Source organism: Erythrolamprus reginae, chromosome Z (genome assembly GCF_031021105.1).
Source record: "Erythrolamprus reginae isolate rEryReg1 chromosome Z, rEryReg1.hap1, whole genome shotgun sequence".
Classification (NCBI taxonomy): Eukaryota; Metazoa; Chordata; class Lepidosauria; order Squamata; family Dipsadidae; genus Erythrolamprus; species Erythrolamprus reginae.
Window position 1 is genome coordinate 19,685,980 of NC_091963.1, and position 22,740 is coordinate 19,708,719.

The 22,740-nt window shown below is 38.2% G+C and overlaps 1 protein-coding gene across 1 annotated transcript in view; it reads left to right on the plus strand.

The window, feature by feature from the left end:
• The window catches only part of PARD3 (par-3 family cell polarity regulator), a 716,596-nt gene that overhangs the window by 427,284 nt on the left and 266,572 nt on the right, over nt 1-22,740 (plus strand). Inside the window, 2 exon segments of the mRNA XM_070728743.1 lie at nt 10,064-10,203; nt 18,397-18,525. Of these exon segments, the coding sequence (XP_070584844.1) occupies nt 10,064-10,203; nt 18,397-18,525 (269 nt within the window).

Genomic DNA, 22,740 nt, shown 5'->3' on the forward strand with positions numbered 1-22,740 from the left:
AGCAATGCTATATCCCTCTATAGTATTATTTTGTAAGGTGTCTTTTGAGAAAACTCCTCTTTGTCCTCTTTGTCCTCTTTCCTATCAAGCACATGGCATTTTTTAAAACTGCATTGGTAAAAATAAGTACAGTGATACCTTGTCTTACAAACTTAATTGGTTCTGGGACGAGGTTCTTAAGGTGAAAAGTTTGTAAGACGAAACAATGTTTCCCATAGGAATCAATGGAAAAACGATTAATGCATGCAAACCCCAAACTCACCCCTTTTGCAAGCCGAAGCGCCCGTTTTTGCGCTGCTGGGATTCCCCTGAGGTTCCCCTCCATAGGAAACCCCAGCTCCGGACTTCTGTGTTTTTGTGATGCTGCAGGGGAATCCCAGCAGGGGAATCCCAGCATCACAAAAACAAGCGCTTCGCTGGCAACGGAAGTCCGGAAGTGAGGTTTCCCAGCGAAGGGAGCATCAGTGAAATCGCAGCACCACAAAAACACTGAAGTCCTCGAAACCCCACCTCCAGACCTCTGTGTTTTTGCGATGCTGCAATTTCACTGAGGCTCCCCTCGCTGGGAAACCCCACCTCCAGACTTCCATCCAGAGCTGGTGTTTCCCATGGAAGGGAGCCTCAGGGGAATCCCAGCAGCACAAAAACAGGTGCTTCGCTGGCAACAGAAGTCCGGAGGTGGGGCATCCCAGTGGCGGTGGTGGGTTTGTAAGGTGAAAATAGTTTGTAAGAAGAGGCAAAAAAATCTTAAATCCCGGGTTTGTATCTCAAAAAGTTTGTATGACGAGGCGTTTGTAAGGTGAGGTATCACTGTAGTTATAATGCTGTAGTATTTAACAGTGTCCAAATAGTCCATATTTCCAGTTAAAGGACCATTTCTGATTGCATTTCAAGAGACCTTTGATAGATATTGTACAGAATGGCTCAACAATTCCAGCAAATACTTGTGCAATTATTTTGATTGCACTGCAACTGAAGAACTTTCATTTTCAGATGACCAGTTCAAGTTTCTAACTGGTCATTTTCAGACACAATTATTGTGATTGCCTACATGCAATTCCAAAATGTGGATCAGCAGCATAAAAGGATTTGAAAAGCACAGCATCTTAGTAGTTTTGCAAAGAGTTTAATTAAACAAAACATTTACCTACCTTGATCCATGTGATATTGCAAAACTTCCCTGAATAATGGTTTGCATATAATGGACTTCTAATGAAACATAGTAAACAATGTCATTTGTGTGTGATGAACAATTCACTAAAATCAGAGTGGGATTGCACCTTATTGGGAAAAACAGCAAGGAACAAGTAGGCCTGTAATCAGCTTGCCATAATTGCTCTATTTCTGTGTGACATTCCTATACTTTTCTTTTTGCTTCCTGGGGCATTTATTTCACAGTTGAAAAACTGGAAACTTGTGTATGATAACAGAAAAATTAGTATTGTAACAAAAAAACATGATTTGAATGATCAAAACTTTAAATACAGACAGCAGAGATCTCAAAAGTTGTTGCAAATCATAATTTTAAAAAGTTCAGAAAGGGGAAAATATAAATACATGATTGAAATGCATTTATAGATTTAATTTCTATGCTAAGTCAATAAAATGAAATTGTTTTAATATCCCGATTCAATCCACTTCTTTGTGGAAAGCAGTCTTGAGATTGTCATTCAGAGGCGACCACAGTTTTTAAACAAGCATCTAGATAAGCAACACATCAACACAAAAAACAGATGACAGAAAAGGATCCAGTGGTCTGTTGAGTCTATCCATGTTTGATTGTTTAAGTTTTGTTTCTAATTTAGTTATCATTTTTAATTATTTTATTTTATGTGAAAAAATTATCAGATAATATATATTTATTCCAAACTTCTTTAAACTTAGTTACTGATGATTGAGTAATTGATTCCAAGCTTGTACTGCTCTTTCTGTTAAGTAATAGTTTCTAACATTACTTTTGAGCTTCCTGTCTGTCAGTTTGAGGAATGCCCCTGGGTTCTTGATTTTTGCTTAGCGTTGAAAATATTGTCTTCTAGAACCTTATTCACATCATGAATATATTTAAAGGTTTGATTTGACCCCTTTCCTTTCTGCCCTCCAAGCTACACATACTCCAGTCTTTCCTGATGTTTTGTCCCTCAAACCTTACACCATTTTTGTTACACAACACTGTATATTAAAACACTGTAAACTAACAGAAATTTGTGTCTTAGTGGCTCATCTTCCCTTATACACAATCCCCAATTTATTTGTGCTGCCTATGGCCCCCATTAAATATTACGTTGTTTCTAATATACTTGTAATTTTGCTTAAGCAGTACTACAAGGGTGTGTTCTGGATTTTCTCGTTGATGGTTCACTCAGTGGCATGTTTCGGGGTGGTGCATGCATGCACAGTGCTTTTAAAAAAGAGCTTCTGTTCACGCACTAAAAAAAATATGATGGCTCCCATGATGGCACCACTGAAAGAACCAGTTCGGGGACATGGCAAGCCTGGGTCATTGCCAGTTCCAGCAACCCAGGCTGTCAATTTATTACCGGTTCTATAGAACCAGTTCAAACTGAGAGGAACCCCTTTGAGTATTACAGAATTTAGTGTTAAAATACTATTTTCTTCAAGGAAAAAAAATAGAAGATAATGTTCTCAATTACTGTGTTACACTGAGTAAGTTACATTATTATTATAGTAGAGATGATAGGTAGTGCTTGTTTGGTATACTTATTGAAACTGCAACTATGCTTATGATCTTTCAGCTTTCCTTCACTTTACACATGTGCAAAGTAGTAATTATGGGACTGGTTGCAAAGTTACATTTTCTTTTTTAAAAAAAATTATATATTTTATTTACATATATAAACAGTACAAACATACATACACAATTAAAACTCACAATAAACAACGGGTGAGCGCATGACAAGTCTGTACAGCGATGTTAATTATGTACATTCTCTATTTCCTATCTTAATTAGCAATTAATAATTACAAATTAACAAAAAAGAAAAAGAAAAAAGAAGTACCGTATTTTCCGGCGTATAAGACGACATTTTGACCCCTGAAAATCTTTCCCAAAGTGGGGGGTCGTCTTGTACGCCGGATACTGATTCCATAGCACCGTTCCCCGTAGGCTGCGCCCGCGCAGACCAAAATACCGTCCCACGCGCCCTTTTCCATGGGCGCGCAGTCTCCATCCCCCTGCCAGCCCATGGGGGTCGGGGCGGGTAGGCGCTGACAGTAGAAGGTGCTGCCCCCGCCCGATCCGCTCCCTCGCCTCCTCTTCCGCCGAAAGAAACGCGCCAAGCCTCGCATTGCTCCACCCTGCTTCGTCCTGCCTGTAATCCTCCGTTGTGTTTTCGGGGGGGGGGGAGCGGCGGGAAAATCCTGTGCTGGCCAGGAAAGCCGGGTTTGCTTTCCGTGATAGCAGCGTGCCTTTTAAACACGCTGTTTCCTGGACCTCTTTCCTGGGGGGGGGGAGTGGCCTCCTCTCCCACCCACCCAGGAAAATGTTGCAAGAAAGCAGCGTGTTTAAAAGGCACGCTGCTTTCACGGAAAGCAAACCCGGCTTTCCTGGCCAGCACAGGGCTTTCCCACCGCTTCCCCCTGAAAACACAACGGAGGTCTTCCGGTACCAGCCTGAGCCTCGCGTTGCTTCGCCTGTCATCCTGGACCTCCGTTGTGTTTTCGGGGGGAAGCGGTGGGAAAGCCCTGTGCTGGCCAGGAAAGCCGGGTTTGCTTTCCGTGATAGCAGCGTGCCTTTTAAACACGCTGTTTCCTGGACCTCTTTCCTGGGGGGGAGGAGAGTGGCCTCCTCCCCCACCCACCCAGGAAAATGTTGCAAGAAAGCAGCGTGTTTAAAAGGCGCGCTGCTTTCACGGAAAGCAAACCCGGCTTTCCTGGCCAGCACAGGGCTTTCCCACCACTTCCCCCCGAAAACACAACGGAGGTCCAGGATGACAGGCGAAGCGGGGTGGAGCAATGCGAGGCTCAAGCTGGTACCGGAAGACCTCCATTGTGTTTTCTGCTGGGGGTGGGGGGCAGGAGGACTTTCATGGCTTTTCCGGGCAGCTGGCTTGAGCCTTGTGCATGTCAGCAAAGCCGGAGATGTGGAGAGAAAGGAAAGAGAGGGAGGGATAGAGGAGAGGAAAGAAGGAGGGAGGGAGGGAGGGAAGGGAGAGAAAAATGAACGAGAGGGAGAGAGAAAGGGAGGAAGAGAGGAAGGAATGAAGAGATAAATATAAAGGGAGAGAGGGAGGGGAAGGAAGGAAAAGAAAAAGAGAAAAAAGTGGAAGGAAGAGAGAAGGAAAGAAAGGGAGAGAGAAAGAGAGAAGACAGGAAGGAAGAGAGAGTGAGAGAGGGAAAGAAAGAAAGAGTGAGAGAGGAGAGAGGAAGGAAGAGAGAGAGAGAGTGAGAGGAAGAAAGCAAGAGAGAGAAAGGAGTGGAAGGAAGAGAGAGGGAGAGAGAAATGATAGAAAAAAGGGGGGAAGAGAAATGAGAAAATGATTGAGGCAGAGAATGACAGGAAAGAGAGAGAAATAGAGAGAGAAGTGACTCTTGATTTAAAGCATATGGTAAAAGCACTTAAATAATAACAGAGAAAAAAACCCCCAGCCCTCACCTGTTTTTATTAATAGTTATGTTTTTGGATTTGCTGGTTGTTTTAGTTTTAATAGTAATAGAGTTTGGTTTGGTTTTATTATTAATTTATTTTAATAAAAAAGTAGAGATTTTATTTATTTATTTATTTATTTATTTATTTATTTATTTATTTATTTATTTATTTATACTTCTATGCTGCCCAGTCCCAAGGGGACTGCCGCTCAGACACTATACTTTTCCGCCGCTTCTTTCTTCTCCGCCTCGCCTCCGCTACTCCCGCTGCCACCTTTGCTCTCCCCGCCGGGGGTAGTCTTATACGGCGAGTATATCTCAAATTCTATATTTTAACTGGAAAAGTTAGGGGGTCATCTTATACACCCAGTCGTCTTATACGCCGGAAAATACGGTAATAATCTTAATTAATATAGATATCTTACTCTTCTTTATACATTACATTTTGTCACAGGTAATTTTCCTTTAAACTTTAACAATTTAGAGTATTATAATGGTTTGGCCATTTTTCAAGCTATTTTCAAACCATCATAATTGCAAAAGGTCACTAAACAAGGGAGTCACTAAATAAGGGTTAACCGTATTATTATTATTATTTTAAAGCAAACTTTATTGTGAAAGAGGTAGTCATTATAAAAACTGATCCTAATACCAATTATATTGTCATTTCAAAATCAAGTATTGCTTTTTTTAACAACCCCCCCCCACAATTTTATACTTTTTATAACAATAATAAAAGAAGATACTCAGAGAAAAGTTAAAAAAAAGAATAAAAGGTGTACAGAAAAAAAGAAAAGTAACAGAGTAAGAAAAAATAAATATTTAAAGTAGTGACTTCCAATCTTCTTCAAAAGTATCAAAAATCCCGATTCATCACCTCCTATAACGTTACATGCAATTATCTTCTTTTTTCATAACCCATCCCTTATCCATACACATTATTCGTTTAACATTTTACTCTTAGGATTGGGAAATAGTCCATAAAGGGACTCCAAATTTATACAAATAGTTTCCATGTTAATTTTAATGAAATAAATCAACTTTGTACTCCTTCATTTTTTCGTATTGGGCCATGATAGTGCAGTGCTTAAAATGCACTACTGAATGCCCTCTGCCAGCAATTCAGCAGTTCATTTCTTACCAGCTCAAGGTGGACTCAGCCTTCCATTCATTCATTCATTCATTCATTCATTCATTCATTCATTCATTCATTCATTCAATTTTTATGCCGCCCTTCTCCTTAGACTCAGGGCGGCTTACAACATGTTAGCAATAGCACTTTTTAAAACAGAGCCAACATATTTCCCCCACAATCCGGGTACTCGTTTTACCCACCTCGGAAGGATGGAAGGCTGAGTCAACCTTGAGCTGGTGATGAGATTTGAACCGCTGACCTACAGATCTACCAGTCAGCCTCAATGGCCTGCAGAACAGCACTCTACCTGCTGTGCCGCCCTGGTTTCATCCTTCAGAGATTGGTAAAATGAGGATCCGGATTATTGGGGGTAAAAGGCTGACTCTGTAAACTGCTTAAGTAAAGCACTGGTAAGTGATGTATAAGTCTAAGTGCTATTGTTATTTTGTTTCTAACAATTTTAATCTTCAATTCATTTAGCTACTAGGATTTGATCTTCAATTTTTCTTTTTCCCATAAGGAAAACTTCTTCAAGTCTTTAACCAACTTATTTTGTAAGTTCAGTAAAAAGTTCCTTTGGAGATTGGTCTTTTGGTTTTTCATTTGTATTTCCACTTTATTTTCTTCGTCTTTTAATCCCCATGTGTATCTTTTTTAAAAAAACTAAGAATTTCTGCAAAATCTTCTGTGTTCATCTTTGATACAATAGTACTGCTCGTAATGGAATGTTCTGCTACTCATTTTGGGATAACTTTTTTCATTAGTCAATTTTGCAAATAAATAGATTATTGTAGGATGCACTGACTATGTTCATACATATTACTTTTGCTCAAATATGAACATTATTCATTAATATTAAACAAGGATAGTTTTAGAGTTGTCCTCTGTGTATTCGTCCATATCTTGTCTTATTCCAACAATAACTTTTATAATGCATTATTATTATTGTCATCTAATGTGAGTAAGCTTTTGCATATAAGTTAATTTAAAAATACTCTAAACAAGCAAATAAATATTATAAATAAATAGAATTAGAATTAAACAAAATAATCACTTGTAATTCTCTCTGTCCAAAGGCAGATATTTTCCCTGAGAATTACTCATTGCCAAAGTACAAATGGTTTAAACTCTGGAATGTTCAGTTTGATTTTAAATTCTTTCAATTCTGAACACATCTTTTTTTAAATAGTTAATAAATATACATATTTTGACATTCTGGGAATGCCTCAATATCTGTATGTTTATTAATGAAATCTTTATAGTAGGGATCCTAATTATAATTCCATTACTTCGATCCAAAATTAATTCTGTCCATAGCAAAACATAATGTTTGATTTATATACTAAGGGGAAAAAATGCGAGAAATGGAAGATATTAAGCAATCAATTCATGATTCAGGTGAAACCTCTGGGAGGTCTCAGCACACAAAGTAAGAATAAAATTAATTAAACCCAAAAGCTGCAAAGAACATTCATTGCAGAAAAATGTCGCTTTTTATTGTTCAAAAGCACTTAAGTCAAAAGATGAAAATTTGGGAAGGACCTCAGCTGGTTTTACATGTGAGATTAAAGGAGATAATAGTCTGTTAATGACTGAATGCTGTACAAGGTTACTTTGGCTTAAACCCAAGTGAAAAGAGAAACCTAAGGGAACTTTTTAAATGAACAATCTATTTTTGAAAATGTTTGCTGGGCATGTGGACAGCAACAGCAGTTAAAAACTAGCCATGCATGTCTGTATGTACATATATATCCCTTCTCATCCTATGGGTGTTATGCTTCTTTTTTCATCTTGGGTCCTGTACCAGAGATCTTTTGAGGAGTTTGAAAGTTCTATGCAATATTTTTATTATTCCTAACACTCCCCTCTTCTGGACAGATAACTCTTGTGATCTTCTTGGGATCTGTTGGAACCACTCTCCCAGCTTAGTAATGACAGCAACGAATGGTCCTGCCACCAATGGGATCACGTTGCTCTTTACTCATCCTCTAGTTTGGTCTTCAGGCCCTGGTATTCCTCTAGTTTTCTCATGCTGTTTTTTTTCCCTGATGTTCCTATCACTCAGTACACCATCACTGTCTTTTTGTCTACTAAAAAGGACCTGGTTAATTGCTCACTACTTGCTTATCTATCTGAACCTGGAAGTTTTAAAGCAGGAGTATCAAACTCATGGCCCATGGGCTGAATGTGTCATGCCCTGATCAATTTATTAAAAGGGGGGGGGGGGTTCCCACATGACGACAATGTGACATTGCAAGTTTGCCATCTCTTTTCTACAGGATCTTACCCTTGTTTTTCTCCACTACTTTCTGCCACCTGGACTTGAAAGGATTTAGTCCACTCAATTGCAGATATTCCTATGCACAATGCCAACTGCTTGGATGAATTGATCATATGATTCTCAGTTTATGACCATTCATTCAGGGGCTATTCCAAATTATGAACAGTGTGGAAAGAAAGGAGTTATGACCCTTGCCCAAAGTTACAGTCATTGCAATGGCCCTGTAGTCAACATTCAGGAACTACATAATGTGCCCAACTATAGGTGGCAGGATGAAACTCCCGTCCTGCCTGGCCCACCAGGATGTGCAAAGCTTCGGCGGCCTTGGAAATTTTGCTCTTCTTCCTGTTACTCCTCCATCCTCCTTCCTGATGAACTTGATGTTTCTACTCTTCAGAGACATGTATTCCTTAACTATCTATGTAGAAAGCCAGCATGCAAAGCTAGGAAAAGGAAGTTTAGATTCTGCAAATTGAGTTACTTTTTTCCATGCATAGATGGGCGGGGAAGGCTGGGATCGGCGAGAGAAAGGAAGCTCAGATTTTCAGAATCCAAACTTCATTTCTCCAGCCAATCATGGAGTTACTTTCCATGGTCCCTTTGGTATGGAACTCTTTGGCTTTGTTTGTTTAACAAACACAACTAAGAGAGCCAGGATAGCAGTAACTGAGTGAAGTGATCATGTGGGCCTCTCAGTTAACAACTGCAATGATTTAAGACAAAAACCTACGGCCAAAATTCTGGACCCAGTTGCAATCATAAATCTAGGATTAACTATATGCTTTTCTTGATATATTCTTCGACTAGGACTGGACTGAGACCTCTCTGCATAATTTTCCCCTTGGGTGGACCCTTTCTTCTAGAATCTTTTCTTCGGCTGCTATGTGTCTTTTTGCTGTTTTTTGTTTTTAATCCAACCCTTTCTACACACACCACATTTCAAAATACAGCCTTGCTTGCTCTGATTAAACACTTCTGATTTCTTCTGTATGCTCTCTATGTGTTTGTTCTTTTGCGATTCTGAGCAGGCTTCAATGCAAATTTTAAATTTTGCTTTTAAAATTAAATCAGGCTAAAACTAGACTTTCAATAGGCTTATGTAGGCAAAATTGGGAAGCAGAATTTACCGATGTCTTTCAGAAGTCACTCTTCCTTGCAACTTTGCACAGACCAGAAAAGAACAGTTAGCAGTTAGCCAAACCTGCACTCCTTCAGGTAGATGGAAGATGAGTTTAGCTATTGAAACTCATTATCTCTTTGTGGCTCTGTGTAGGCCTTCTTTTGGGATATTGGAGGAAGCTGACTAGATTAAACAAACTGGAATATGAAAGCAGGACAATCTTAGTCAAACACAAACTTATGGCTACCTTAAGATTTTACACTATTATCTGCTTTATAATGATGCCACGTCTAGTTCAAAGCATTATCAAATTCTGTATAAAATACTATTCTCAGGAGGTTAGTGATTATACAAAGCTCATAATTTAAACCAATTTCCATCTGGTTTTAGATCTTGATACAACATTGAAACATTGAATTATCCTGGTTAATTATCTTTATTTAGAGATTGCTACTGTACTGATTTTTCAGGATTTCTTCCCAGTCTTTGAAGTTCCTTTGGACCAAGATATATTACTAGAATGATTCCATATAGTGGTGCTTAGAAGTTTGCGAACCTTCTTGAGTTTTAAATATTTCTTCATAGGTAGGATCTGAGATGTGATCTATTCCCTCACTCTAGTACTAAGGCTAGATTAAGAGAGAACCCAATTAAATGAACGAGGAATATTATACTTATTCATTTGTTTGCAGTATTGAAAAAAGCAAAAATATATCAGGGTTGATGAAACCGTCTGATATGGTTATCAGAGCTATATGCACATTCTGTGATGCAGAAATATCATATCAGACTGTATTTATTCAAGATGATGAGCTGTAGAAAGAAAATATAGATACTTTTAGGTAGCTTTATTTAAATCCAAATTTTCTGATAATGCAGAGGCACAGAATAAGCTGACAATAATTTTAAATAATTTCTATAGGTACTGAAGGCCTAGGATTTAGCATCACTTCAAGAGATGTTCCTATTGGTGGCTCAGCTCCAATTTATGTGAAAAATATCCTTCCAAGAGGCGCAGCTATTCAAGATGGAAGATTAAAGGCTGGAGACCGACTCATTGAGGTGATGAAATGTCACAATGCTATTGGGAATTTTTTAAGTCCTTTTGGCAAGCATCTTACTTTTATATGAGTTATATAGCAATCCAATTAATTTTTGCCACTCATCTCCTGTGTCAGGTTTCTAGAGTATTGTCTTCTGATTTTCATATTTTCAGAATAACAACGTAGAGGAATAACTTACCAGTAGCTTGCTTTAGAAAGAGCATCTGTCCCATTTAGAAAATAGAGATTTTTTTAAAAAAATATTTTGGGATGGGAGCATAGGCTTGATTCATAGAAAACAAATTGGATATATTGACTGTTTTGGTAAGATGTTGCTGTATTTTTAGAAGACTGGCATAAGGAATAGTGCACTGCTATGGAACATTTTATTTGGGATAAGAAACAATGCTTTGTATCTCAGTTTAATTTTTATAAAAATATAAAATCTGGAAATATTGAAATATATATTCTGTTTCATTGCAACATATTTTTTTGTGAGGGGGGGGGGTGATTTTAGTTGCATAGAAGAGCCAGAATTTGCCTAGTCTTAGAATATGTATAGTATCTTATAAGCATTTTTTTGTAATGACACAAATTATATGTCTTTCAGCCTGGATCAAACTCTCTTAAGCTGTAGTTTTGGAGAGATATCCTGGAGAGATGAAATGATTTGACCTTTACGGTTCATTGGAAGCAAAGGCATAGATTAGCATAACAAGGGAGAAATAGTGAATGATGGTGAATTTGAGGAACATTTTTTATATATGAAGTATTATTATGTCAGGACTTAGGTTTTTTAAAAATGAATATAGGTAATAATCAAAGTCTATCAAAATATAAATGCAGATAGATTTATTTATTTACAATTTTATGGAAGAATCTAATACTATAATATTATTGTCATGTTTATGATATGATATGACATTACTATAAAGTATTGCAGCCACTTTTAATGCAGTAGGGTGCTAATTTAATGGATTCATTTCTTAATAGTAGGCATATAGGAAGACAGAAAACAAACAAGGAAAATATAATGTTTAGTCCACCTCTTTTTGTAATAGTTGCCCTTTCAAAGAGCATGGACCATTTTAGAGAAATATGACTTAAAATATTAAGAAATTGGAGGAGGTCTGTAGCAAATTCTGCCCAGTAATAAATTGTATCTCCCATTGGTACCATCAGTACTATTTATGGTTAAATATTGAAGTATATATTGTTTTTAAAAAATGAAACTAGACATTCCAATTATTATATGCCTTTGTAGGCACTATTTACAATTATACTGCAACAATAGGAAGAATTCTGTATTAGAATGAAGCAAAGTCCATATACCTTCTCTATGTCCAAATAATTTTATGGCCTAATTCCTTTATTCACTGTTGAAAAAGATTTTCTCCATTAGCAGCACATATTTTAAAATAAAGTACAATCCTCATGAAGCACCATTAAAATTACCTAATAGAAAGATTTAATATAAATTCAGATATGACACAAAAATATATCAAGGCATTGGTCAGGCAAATCTCCCTGAAAAGAATATTTCTCAGTCTGGAAGCTTGTTTCTCATATTATCATAACTCACATACATTAATATTAAAAACATTAATGTACAAATAGATCAATGGGGAAGCGGTTGATAGTTTAACTTTAAAGGTTTTTAAAGTCCATCATAAGTTTGTATTGTTTTCAAAAATGGCTCTTGATCCACTTCTTCTAGCTTGTCCTTAATTAACTAACGAATTGACTTATATGCCTCTGGGAAAATAAAACTCTGAGCTGTTCATAACGACTCCCCCACCTCCCGCCGAAGAACAACAACAAACAAATTGAATGCCCTATCCACCATCTTGAATCCATAAATCCATACAATCCTAGGCTCCAAACATACAATATCCCAGTATTTAGTAACAAATACTTAACTGAAAAAAAAATATTCTTAACAGTTTTCTGTGAAGGTTTTGGGACAGGGTGCTGCTGAATCCTGATGTAAGGATGTTCCTCAGAGCAGATACTACTATAAAATTTATTTTAAATTAATGATCTTTGTATAACATTTCCTTTCGGGGTCTCCTAAACCTAAATGTGACATACTTAGAATCCTGAGAGCTAAAAGGTTAAAGTATCTCATTTTAAATTATGCCTTTATTGCTATCCTGAGCTCTATATATTCATTGCCTATGAAATCAGTCCCCCTGCACTGGAACTAACTACCGTAAATCTGTCAAGCTTTGCATTATCCTCTGCAAAGAAAAAAGAAACACAAAAATTGGCATTTGGAAGATTTTGGAGATTCTGTTTATGATTTTGCTTTCCATGTGAAAGTATACTACAGTTTACAAAGGCATCTGGATTGGTCTTTGGGCATGCTGGTTTTGCAATACTGCAAACATTTTATGATGATTGATAAAGAGCCAGCTTCCAGTTTATAATGAAATCCAATAGCCTTTTTTGCTCATGCATTTAATTTCACTGAAATTTACTTAAGTATGGTTTAGGTTCTCTGGCAATTTAGCAGTATTGCAACATATGAGTGCATTATTTATGTTAATGGATTCCCTGTTCCAAGATAGAAGATGACGGTATGTTAACGTTGTCCCAGTTTCTCATAAGGAGGTTTGTATATAGCAGTGATTATCATAGTTGATTTTATGTGTGTGTGCCCCCCCCCCGAAGTTAGCTATTACTTGCTTGCATGACTTGGTTTTAAATGTATGTGATCTGGATTTACATTATTAGTAAATTTTTAACAATAGCAATGTACATATAAATTATCAAGATAAAAGAATTTGAAGGGGCACTTATCAAATTTGTGAATGACATTTGTGGGTGAGATCATCCAAGGGCATGGGGTGAGGTGTCATCTGTATGCAGATGACACCCAGTTGTACATCTCCACACTGTGTCTAGTTGGCGAAGCAGTGGAAGTGATGTGCCAGTGCCTGGAGGCTGTTAGGGTCTGGATGGGTGTCAACAGGCTCAACCCTGACAAGATGGAGTGGCTCTGGGTTTTGCCTCCCAAGGAGAAATCCATGTGTCCATCCATTACACTTGTGGGGAAACTATTGATGCCCTCGGAGAGGGTCTGCAACTTGGGCGTCCTCCTCGATCTACAGCTAACATTAGAACATCATCTTTCGGCTGTGGTGAGGAGGGCGTTTGCCCAGGTTCATCTGGTGTACCAGTTGCGGCCCTATTTGGACAGGGACTCTCTGCTCACAGTCATTCATGCCCTCATCACCTCAAGGTTTGACTACTACAATGTTCTCTACATGGGGCTACCCCTGAAGAGTGTTCGGAAATTTCAGATCGTGCAGAATGCGGCCACACAAGCAGTCATGGGCCTTCCCAGATATGCCCATGTCTCGTCAACACTCCGCAGCCTGCACTGGTTGCCGATTAGTTTCTGGACACAATTCAAAGTGTTGGTAACAACCTATAAAGCCCTATATGGCATGAGACCAGATTACTTACGGGACCACCTTCTGCCGCACAAATCCCAGTGGCTGATTAGGTCCCACAGAGTTGGCCTTCTTCGGGTCCTGTCGACTAAACAATGTCATCTGGCGGGACCTAGGGGAAGAATCTTTTCTGTGGCGGCCCCAGCCCTCTGGTATCAACTTCCCCCAGAGATTTGAACTGCCCGCCCCTCCTCACCTTCCACAAGTCTCTGAAGATCCATTTAAATTGCCAGGCATGGGGGGATTAATGCGATCCCTTCTGACTAGTAAGACTTGAGTATGGTATGATTGTGTAGCATCTATTTTTTTAAATGATTATGGGTTTTTAATTTTAGTTTTAACCATTAGATTTGTACTGTATTGTTATTGTTGTTGTGAGTCGCCCTGAATCCTCAGAGAGGGGCGGCATGCAAATCTAATAAATTATTATTAAATTATTATTAATTAAACTGGGGGTGGGAGTAATTGCTAACAAATTGGAAAATAAACTCAAGATTTAGAAGGATCTTGACAGATTTGAACATTAGGCCTTATCCAACAAGATGCATTTCAGTGGTGAAAAAAGTAGTGGACAATATCTGGCTGGGCAATATCTGGCTCAACAGTTGTGCCCTGTGGTCTAAATATCCTAAGGCCATTATGGCAAACCTATGGCATGGGTACCATAATTGGCACGTGGAGCCATATCTGAGAGCACGCGAGGTGTTGTCCTATGTCAGCTCCAGCACATAAGTTTGTGCTGCCCAGCTGATTTTTGGCCTTCTGGAGAGCAGAGGAGGTCATTTTTTACCTTCTCCAAGCTTCAGGAAAGCCTCCTGAAGCCTGCGGAAGGTGAAAAATGGCACAAGAGGCCTATTGAAAATTCAGAAACGAACTTCCAATAGGCCCACTGGGCCTGTTTTTCACCATCCATTGGCTCTGGAGGCTTTAATGAGGTCTGCGTGCATGTGGGGGGGGGGAGCGCAGGGGAAGTTGTGCATGCATTCATGTGTGTGTATGTGAGAACATTGCATTATGGGTATGGGCACCCACATGCATGCTATCGCGGGCATCCACACCCTTGCAGCACTAGGTTTGCCATCACTGTCCTAGCGGATCACTACTTAAATATGAGTCAGCAGTGTGTTGTAGCAGGAGAGCCAATGCAGTTCTACGAAGCATCAATAGAGGCATAGCATCAAAATCGTGAGAAGTGATAGTACCACTCAGTACTGCAATTCTGATTCTACATTTGGAATACTGCATCCAGTTCTAGTCATGATACAAAAATAAGATGCTAAAGCATAGCAAGAGTGCAGGGAAGACCAACAAATATAATAAAGGGTTTGGAGGCCAAATCAAATGAAGAAACTCTTAGGAAAATAGATACAGTGTTCCCTCGATTTTCGCGGGTTTGAACTTCGCGAATAGCCTATACCACGGTTTTTAAAAAAATATTAATTAAAAAATGCTTCGTGGGTTTTTTTCTATACCACGGTTTTTCCCACCCGATGATGTCATATGTCATCGCCAAACTAATAATTTTTGCAAATAAATAACAAAATAAATAATTATTGTTAATAAATAATTATGTTTATAAATATCAGGATCACTAAGTGTCTTATTCAATGGTGAGTACCAGTAATAATGGTGAGTAAATGGTTGTTAAGGGAATGGGAAATGGTAATTTAGGGGTTTAAAGTCTTAAGGGATGGCTTTTGATACTGTCCATAGCCAAAAATGGTGTATTTACTTCCACATCTCTACTTCACGGAAATTCGACTTTTGCGGGTGGTCTCGGAACGCGTCCCCCATGAAAATCAAGGGAACACTGTATATTTATTCTAATAAAGAGAAGGCTTTGGGTAACCTGATATCAGTACAGTGGTACCTCTACTTAAGAACTTAATTTGTTCCATGACCAGGTTCCTAAGTAGAAAAGTGTTCAAGTAGAAGCAATTTTTCCCATTGGAATCAATGTAAAAGCAAATAATGTGTGCAAACCTATTAGGAAAGAAATAAAAGCTTGGAATTTGAGTGGGATGAGGAGGAGGAAGAGGAGGCGGAGGAAGACAGTCGCTGCTGAAGGAAGAATGTGAGGTGAGGGAAATAAAAAAAGTCCAAAACTTTAAGGCTTAAAAAAAAAAAGAGGGACTCTGAGGCAGCGAGGGAGTAGCACGCCCCTCCCATACACCGAAAGGCTCCTCTGACAGCCCAGAAATGCCTGAGATGGCTGGGATTAAAGGGGGAATAGCAGGAAGCTGCCTGGGCCTTTGTGCCGCTCTCAAATTTCTTGGGAAATGTTTCCAGGCTCGGGTTCTTAAGTAGAAAATGGTTCTTAAGAAGAGGCAAAAAAATCTTGAACACCCGGTTCTTATCTAGATAAGTTCTTAAACGGAGGCGTACTTAAGTACAGGTACCATTGTATTCCAATACCTGATAGGCTATCACAGGAATGAGGGGATTAATTTATTCTCCAAAGCTTCTGAGGGAAGGACAAGAAGTAATGGATAAAAGCTTGTCAGGGGACGATGCAACTTGGAAATAAGGAGGAATTTACATAGAGTGAGAATGATTAATCAATGAAACAGCTTGCCTGCACATAATTTCTCCATGGTGATATAGGACTCCTGACTATTGTTTGACGCTTTGAGTATCTTAGAATTTTTGTTTTGGATTATTTCATAGCAGTAGTCATTCAAACTTTCATGCATTGCAATCTTAATAATTGTATAATTCTTTATTTTGTCTGTTGACACACTTGGTAGCCTAGATTTAATTTTGTCTAATTTCAAAAGTTGGCTTCAATCTAGTCCCTTGAAATTTGTATTTACAGTGATCCCCCGATCATTGCGAGGGTTCCGTTCCAAGACCCCTAGCAATGATCAGTTTTTCACGAAGTAGCGCTGCGGAAGTAAAAACACCATCTGCGCACGCGCAGATGGTGTTTTTACTTCTGCCGCAGCAGCGAGGAGCCGAAGATTGGGGTTTCCCCACCGCCCACGCAAACTCCTCGCTGCCGCTCGCCCGCTCTTCGCCCGCCCACGCCGTTCGCTCGCGCCGCTTCCCAGCTGAGTCCTGAAGCCAATTCGCTTCAGGACTCAGCTGGGAAGCGGCGCGAGCGAACGGCGTGGGCGGGCGAAGGGTGGGCGAGCGGCAGCGAGGAGTTTGCGTGGGCGGTGGGGAAACTCCTCGCTGATGCCCACCACTCGCCCTCCTGCCAGCAAGAGGGGGAAGACCCAGGGAAGCCGCCCAGCAGCTGATCTGCCCGGCGCCATCTATGCATGCGTGGCCATAAAAAAAGGGCGCGCATGCGCAGATGGTGTTTTGACTTCCGGGTTGAAAAATCGCGATTTAGCCCGTTCGCAATGATCGGGATCGCGATACCCGGGGGATCACTGTACTGTAGTTTCTAGACTCATCATATTTCTACACTAAAATTTCCATTGTGTCATTGTAGATTCTATTTTACAGCTGGCATATGTTCTTGAAAATAAAGATTTGTTAGAAAATATTTTGATTTAAAAAGTCATTCTTTCTGATGTTTTAAAATGTAATTACCTATATATATATATAGGCTTAAGCATCGCCCCCAGTAATTTTCATTCTAACAGATGCTAAGAAAGTTAAACTGTGTGCCTTCTTTCTCCCATTTGGTCTCCTTTCCAATTATCTGAATCCTTCTTTGCCTGTTCAGAAAGCTGATAACCCTATTTGTGGGCTATGGACTATGATACATTAATGCTTAATCATAATTTATTTAACTGTGACTTTTCTGTACAATAGCCTTGGCTGCACTTTAAGCCAAAAACAAACAGACCATATTGTTTTTTGGTGTAATTGGGGAACCTGGTCGTAATTTTGGTTTCTTCAAGGACTACAGACATCTAGCAACGTTTAGTGATTTATTTACCACTGTGATGGGTAAATAGCTAATAACCCTGTTACATAAAGAAAAGCAAATCAGTTCAAGGAGTAAACATGGATTGTGCTAGAAAGATCAGAAGAGAGCAAAAGCAATTACCTTTTTAATTAGCATTTTGTCTTTGTAGTTGAATTCTGAGCAGTCATAACCAAGGTAATAATGAAATCTACTGTTTGCTGACTCAGCGATGGAGTTTAAGTGTCTGAGTAATTGATTTGAGAGCTAGCTGATCCATTTTCTAACTTAAATAAAAACATTTTGAATTGGACTTATATACAAGTAAGGCACGTTCAAGATTTTAGCGTTAAACGGTGATAACACATTTTATTTATTTATTTATTATTTAGATTTGTATGCCGCCCCTCTCCGAAGACTCGGGGCGGCTCACAGCAGAGAAAAACAAATCATAAATAATCTGAATACATTTAAAACATTTAAGATTTAAAAAGAAAACCCCATATAATACATATACACTCACAAGCATACCTTACACAATTTAAACATGCCCAGGGGGAGATGTCTTAGTTCCCCCATGCCTGACGGCAAAGGTGGGTTTTAAGGAGTTTACGGAAGGCAGGTAGAGTAGGGGCAGTTCTAATCTCCGGGGGGAGTTGGTTCCAGAGAGCCGGTGCCGCCACAGAGAAGGCTCTTCCCCTGGGGCCCGCCAACCGACACTGTTTAGTTGACGGGACCCGGAGAAGGCCCATTCTGTGGGACCTAATCGGTCGCTGGGATTCGTGCGGCAGGAGGCGGTCTGTTGAAAATGAATCTTCAGTACTAGCTAATATGTCATAATATCATTTTTTTTGCTATGGCTACTTTAAGATTTCTTGTCCCCCCTGTCTTTTAGGTAAATGGAGTGGATTTAACAGGAAAAACCCAAGAAGAAGTTGTTTCTCTTCTGAGGAGCACTAAGATGGGTGGATCGGTTAGCCTATTAATTTTTCGTCAAGAAGAATCATTCCATCCTAGAGAATTGGTTCGTATTTTATCTTATTTTTTCATTTCATTTCATTTCATTTTAAAAATGATCACGGTTATTTAAAAAAATGAATACTAGAAATAATCTGACAACCTGCTGTTGCACGTGTGTTGCTAGAAATGGGAAACATAGAATCCCTTCTATTATGTTTCCCATGGAGGCTATTTCTGAATTGGTTTTCCATATTAATATGTGAACCAATGTTTTCAAATCATGGGTGACAGGAAATGCAAATTATAAAGTGTTCATGGCCCTTGCTTTTATGCCTACAGACAATGGGATTGTTCTCTCTTTTGTACTCGCTTCTCTGTTGGAAATTTTTGTTTGTCATTCTGAATGAGCTTGATTTTTTTTTATTGCTCTGAGAGCATTAAAATTAATCCAGAATGGGGTGTAAGAATGCTGTGGCTTGGAAAAGAGGAACTTGTGCAGGGACAGAAATGTTCATTTTATTAAAATAATGATCCCCATGTGGTGAAGACTCCCCACCGTTCTTAATTTAGCAAAATGATTCAGATAATGCTTTTTGTATAATAAAACATTTCTATTTACGCTACTGTTCCACAAATTAGACGTAAATGTTTCCCCAATAAGTGTGCAAGATAACATTTTTGTATTTGGATAAAAGCACATATTAAATATACGGACTGCTTTATGGTAGATCCTACATTAGGCAGTCTCATTTCCAAAATTTATATTACCTTACCAGGAACTGAAGTTTATCCCTATCAAGCTAAACATTCTCCCAGACTTCTCTGTAATATGAAATGAAAGCTAGCTACATTATTCTCTTCGTTTTGCTTTAAATTCGGTAACATCAGCAATATAAATTAGTAGCTGTTACTCATTTTAAGGATTAAGATGTTTAGGAAATTCAGTTTCCTGAGACTTTCAATATGTGATGCTCTGTTATTGTAGTGCTCAAAGCATTAGGAAAGGAGAAATTAGTAAATCCTTGCCCTAAATTTTGAAGAACTGCAGCCAGCATTTTTAGTGTTAAATTTACTATGTTAAAAAGACCAAAGGTATGAGTATAAAATATCTTGGATTCTGAATGCATGTATCAATCGTGCTATTTGAACTTCCTCTAAATAATAAAACCTCTGGTACACAGAATATTTTCTTTTCTTTTTTTCTTTTTTGGCTTGCCCTGTAAGTGATTTATGATATTCTGTACTAAAAAGAAGAGTATTCCTAGGTAAAAGGGGAAAAAAATCCCTTTTGATAAAATGGAAACATTTTCATTATTTATAATGATATTTGAAGAGTCAGCTATTGAAGCCCGTTTTGGCTCAAAGAAGATAGCGATTAAGTACTAAAGATAATGGATGAGTATTATATATGTGTAATGAATGGGAAACTTTACAAATTGAATGAATTAATGAACAAATAAATAAAATAAAATATAATGTAGTACTTACTATCGAGGATAGTATAAGTGCATTGCCACATAAAATATTATGTCTACTACCAGTGAATATTCCCAGGTGGAGAAATTCATTCCAGATGTGATGCTAGCAACCACTTGGCTGGCATCATAAAGATCTGGACCAGTTTATGGAAATCATGGATATCCACAGATATTAGTCCTGGTGACAGTGTAAATACCTTTGAAGAGTATCTGAAAAGAGACTAGTAGATTTCCTTATGCAGTTGTTCAGCCTGCTCAATTAGATGGGTCAGAGTTCTACTCTAAAAGGATCTGCTTTTATGCTCATATTCAAAAACTTATTATGTTCTTCAGGAGATCAGCGCACTGAAAGAGAATAAATTTGAAGTCTATCTAAGTAATTAAAACCATTTCTCTAATGGAAAGAGCATTTCCTTTCTTTCCTTTTAGGGCTAGGATCTAGTAGGCATTTCACAATTTTATGAAAAATATGCACAAGCACATAAATTAATTGTAGAATAATTTGTGGATGGAATTTAAAATGGAGGGTTTCCAGATTTATGTCAATGGATTGTATATACAAGTGTACAATATGATGTATAGCTTTTAATACAGATTACTTAATTTGTAATACAGTTGTACCCATAAATAGTAGATTACCCTGACTGACAGTCAAACAGGCAGATTTTAATTTGCCAGATTTATCACTGTTTGTGATGTGTTATAACATTAAAAGATGTAATTAATGTAATTGTTAGATAGAGTAAATGGAAGAGGCAGACAGAAGTGGCTTCAAAAAACCCAGCTCTTTATTTGGCAACTATTTACAATCCAGCAACGGCTCTGTCTGACAGCCAGCCTTTTATAGGGAGCTGCCAGACAGTCTAGCCAATCAGCAGTCAATATTTCCCCTCCAGAATGGAGGACCTGACTGAAGCCTATGTGAATGTGTTTTAAGTTGGAATTGGTGCTTTCATTTGAAATGAAGCTGTTTCTGCCTTGGGATATTTCCAAAATGAGACAGTCCTTTTCTAATCTTGAAGCGGTTATTTTGAGCTGGAATCCTTTTGAATGTAAAACATTACTTTTGAACTCTTCTGCCACTCATTTGGCCACCGTAGGAACTGTCCACTATCAATGACTTTAAATAAGTAAATGTTTTTTAAATTTTAATTTTTAAAAATTTTAAATTTAAACCAGATTTTTAAATTAAATTTATTTTAATAAAATGTTTTTGGAGTAGGAATCTACTTAAAGATAGTTTTCTATTTAAGATACATTAATACTTCAGTTTATGCAGCATAAAATTGATCTTAGTTGTGTAGATTGAGGCTGTGCAGTATATCGTATGGTATATTGTGTGCATGTTTTTTAAATTATGGGTTTTTAGTTTTTAAATATTAGATTTGTATTGTACATTGTTTTCTATTACTGCTGTGAGCCGCCCCAAGTCTACGGAGAGGGGCAGCATATAAATTTAATTTAATAATAATAATAATAATAATAATAATAATAATAATAATAATATGCAATATTGGGACTGTCGGTGAGTCCACAGCAGGTCAGAAGAGGAGCTGCTGCAGGACAGAGATGACAGTTGCTCTTAAAAAATCATGATTTAAATCAACTTGATTTAGTCAAATCCACCCTGTTTCAGATACAAAAATAATTCTAAGCCACCATTTAATTGATACAAAAATAATTCTAAACCACCATTTAATTGAAATGCAATATGGAACAGGGTAAATGCAGAGGTGAATTTGATGTATTGAACCTTTGAATGCTGAATCCTCTATGGAATTTTATCTTGAGTCTGTCTAGTTCAGCCTATTTGTAATATTGACAGAATAGGCAAAAGGTTCTACTCTTCTCAGAACTGATGGACTGAAAGTGTGGAAATGCTTTGGCGATATTAAAGTATGAATTAAACATAACCACAGATCCGAGACCACTGGTTTGCTTTCTGCAGTTGGTTTAATCCCCCCCCCCTATATTCATTTTGTCAGTCACCAGCACCACTGATTTGGGCTGCATGGGCCACTATTTTGGAAGAGACCATGCGAAAGTAGCAGACGATGGGTTAATAATATTCAAGATGGAAAGAGCTACTGTATGATGTGCAGCTACTGATAATGATGTTGATAATGAATAAGTACTTCTTGACCTCATTTCTTGTAATTGTCAGCATCCGAGGTTTTGAAAGGTTATTCCCCCTTGATTGTAAGCAGAAATTAATTAAAAGTTCCCATTTCATAATAGAGCTGATAGTCTTGGCTGTAGGACTGAAGCTTGATTGAAAGGAGCTTCAAAATACATAATATTAAAAATGCATTGAGGTGTGAATGTAGAATATATAAAAAAGAGCATATTGGTTCAATGGTCAAGGCACTTAGAAACTAGAGATCATGCTTTCTAGACCTATTGCGTCCAATACAAGGAATGATGCCTGGTAACTCTCCAAGCTGAATTCTTTTTTATTTTATTTTCATACGTAGAGACAAAATTTTGCAAGATCAAGGAGTCTATTATCTGCATCTACACCGTACTTTGCAAATTATTAGGGAGGTGCTATCTTCACCCATTTTTTTTCTCACATACATAAAGGTAAAGGTTCTTCCGGACATGTGTGCCAGTTGTTTCTGGCTCTATAGGTGGTGGTCATCTTCGTTTCTAAGCCAAGGAATCAGTGCTTGTCCAAAGATGTCTCCGTGCTCATGTGGCCAGCATGACTAAATGCCAAAGGTGCAGGGAGCGCTGTTACCTTCCCACCAAAGTGGTTCCTATTTTTCTACTTGCCTTTTTTACATGCTTTTGAACTTCTA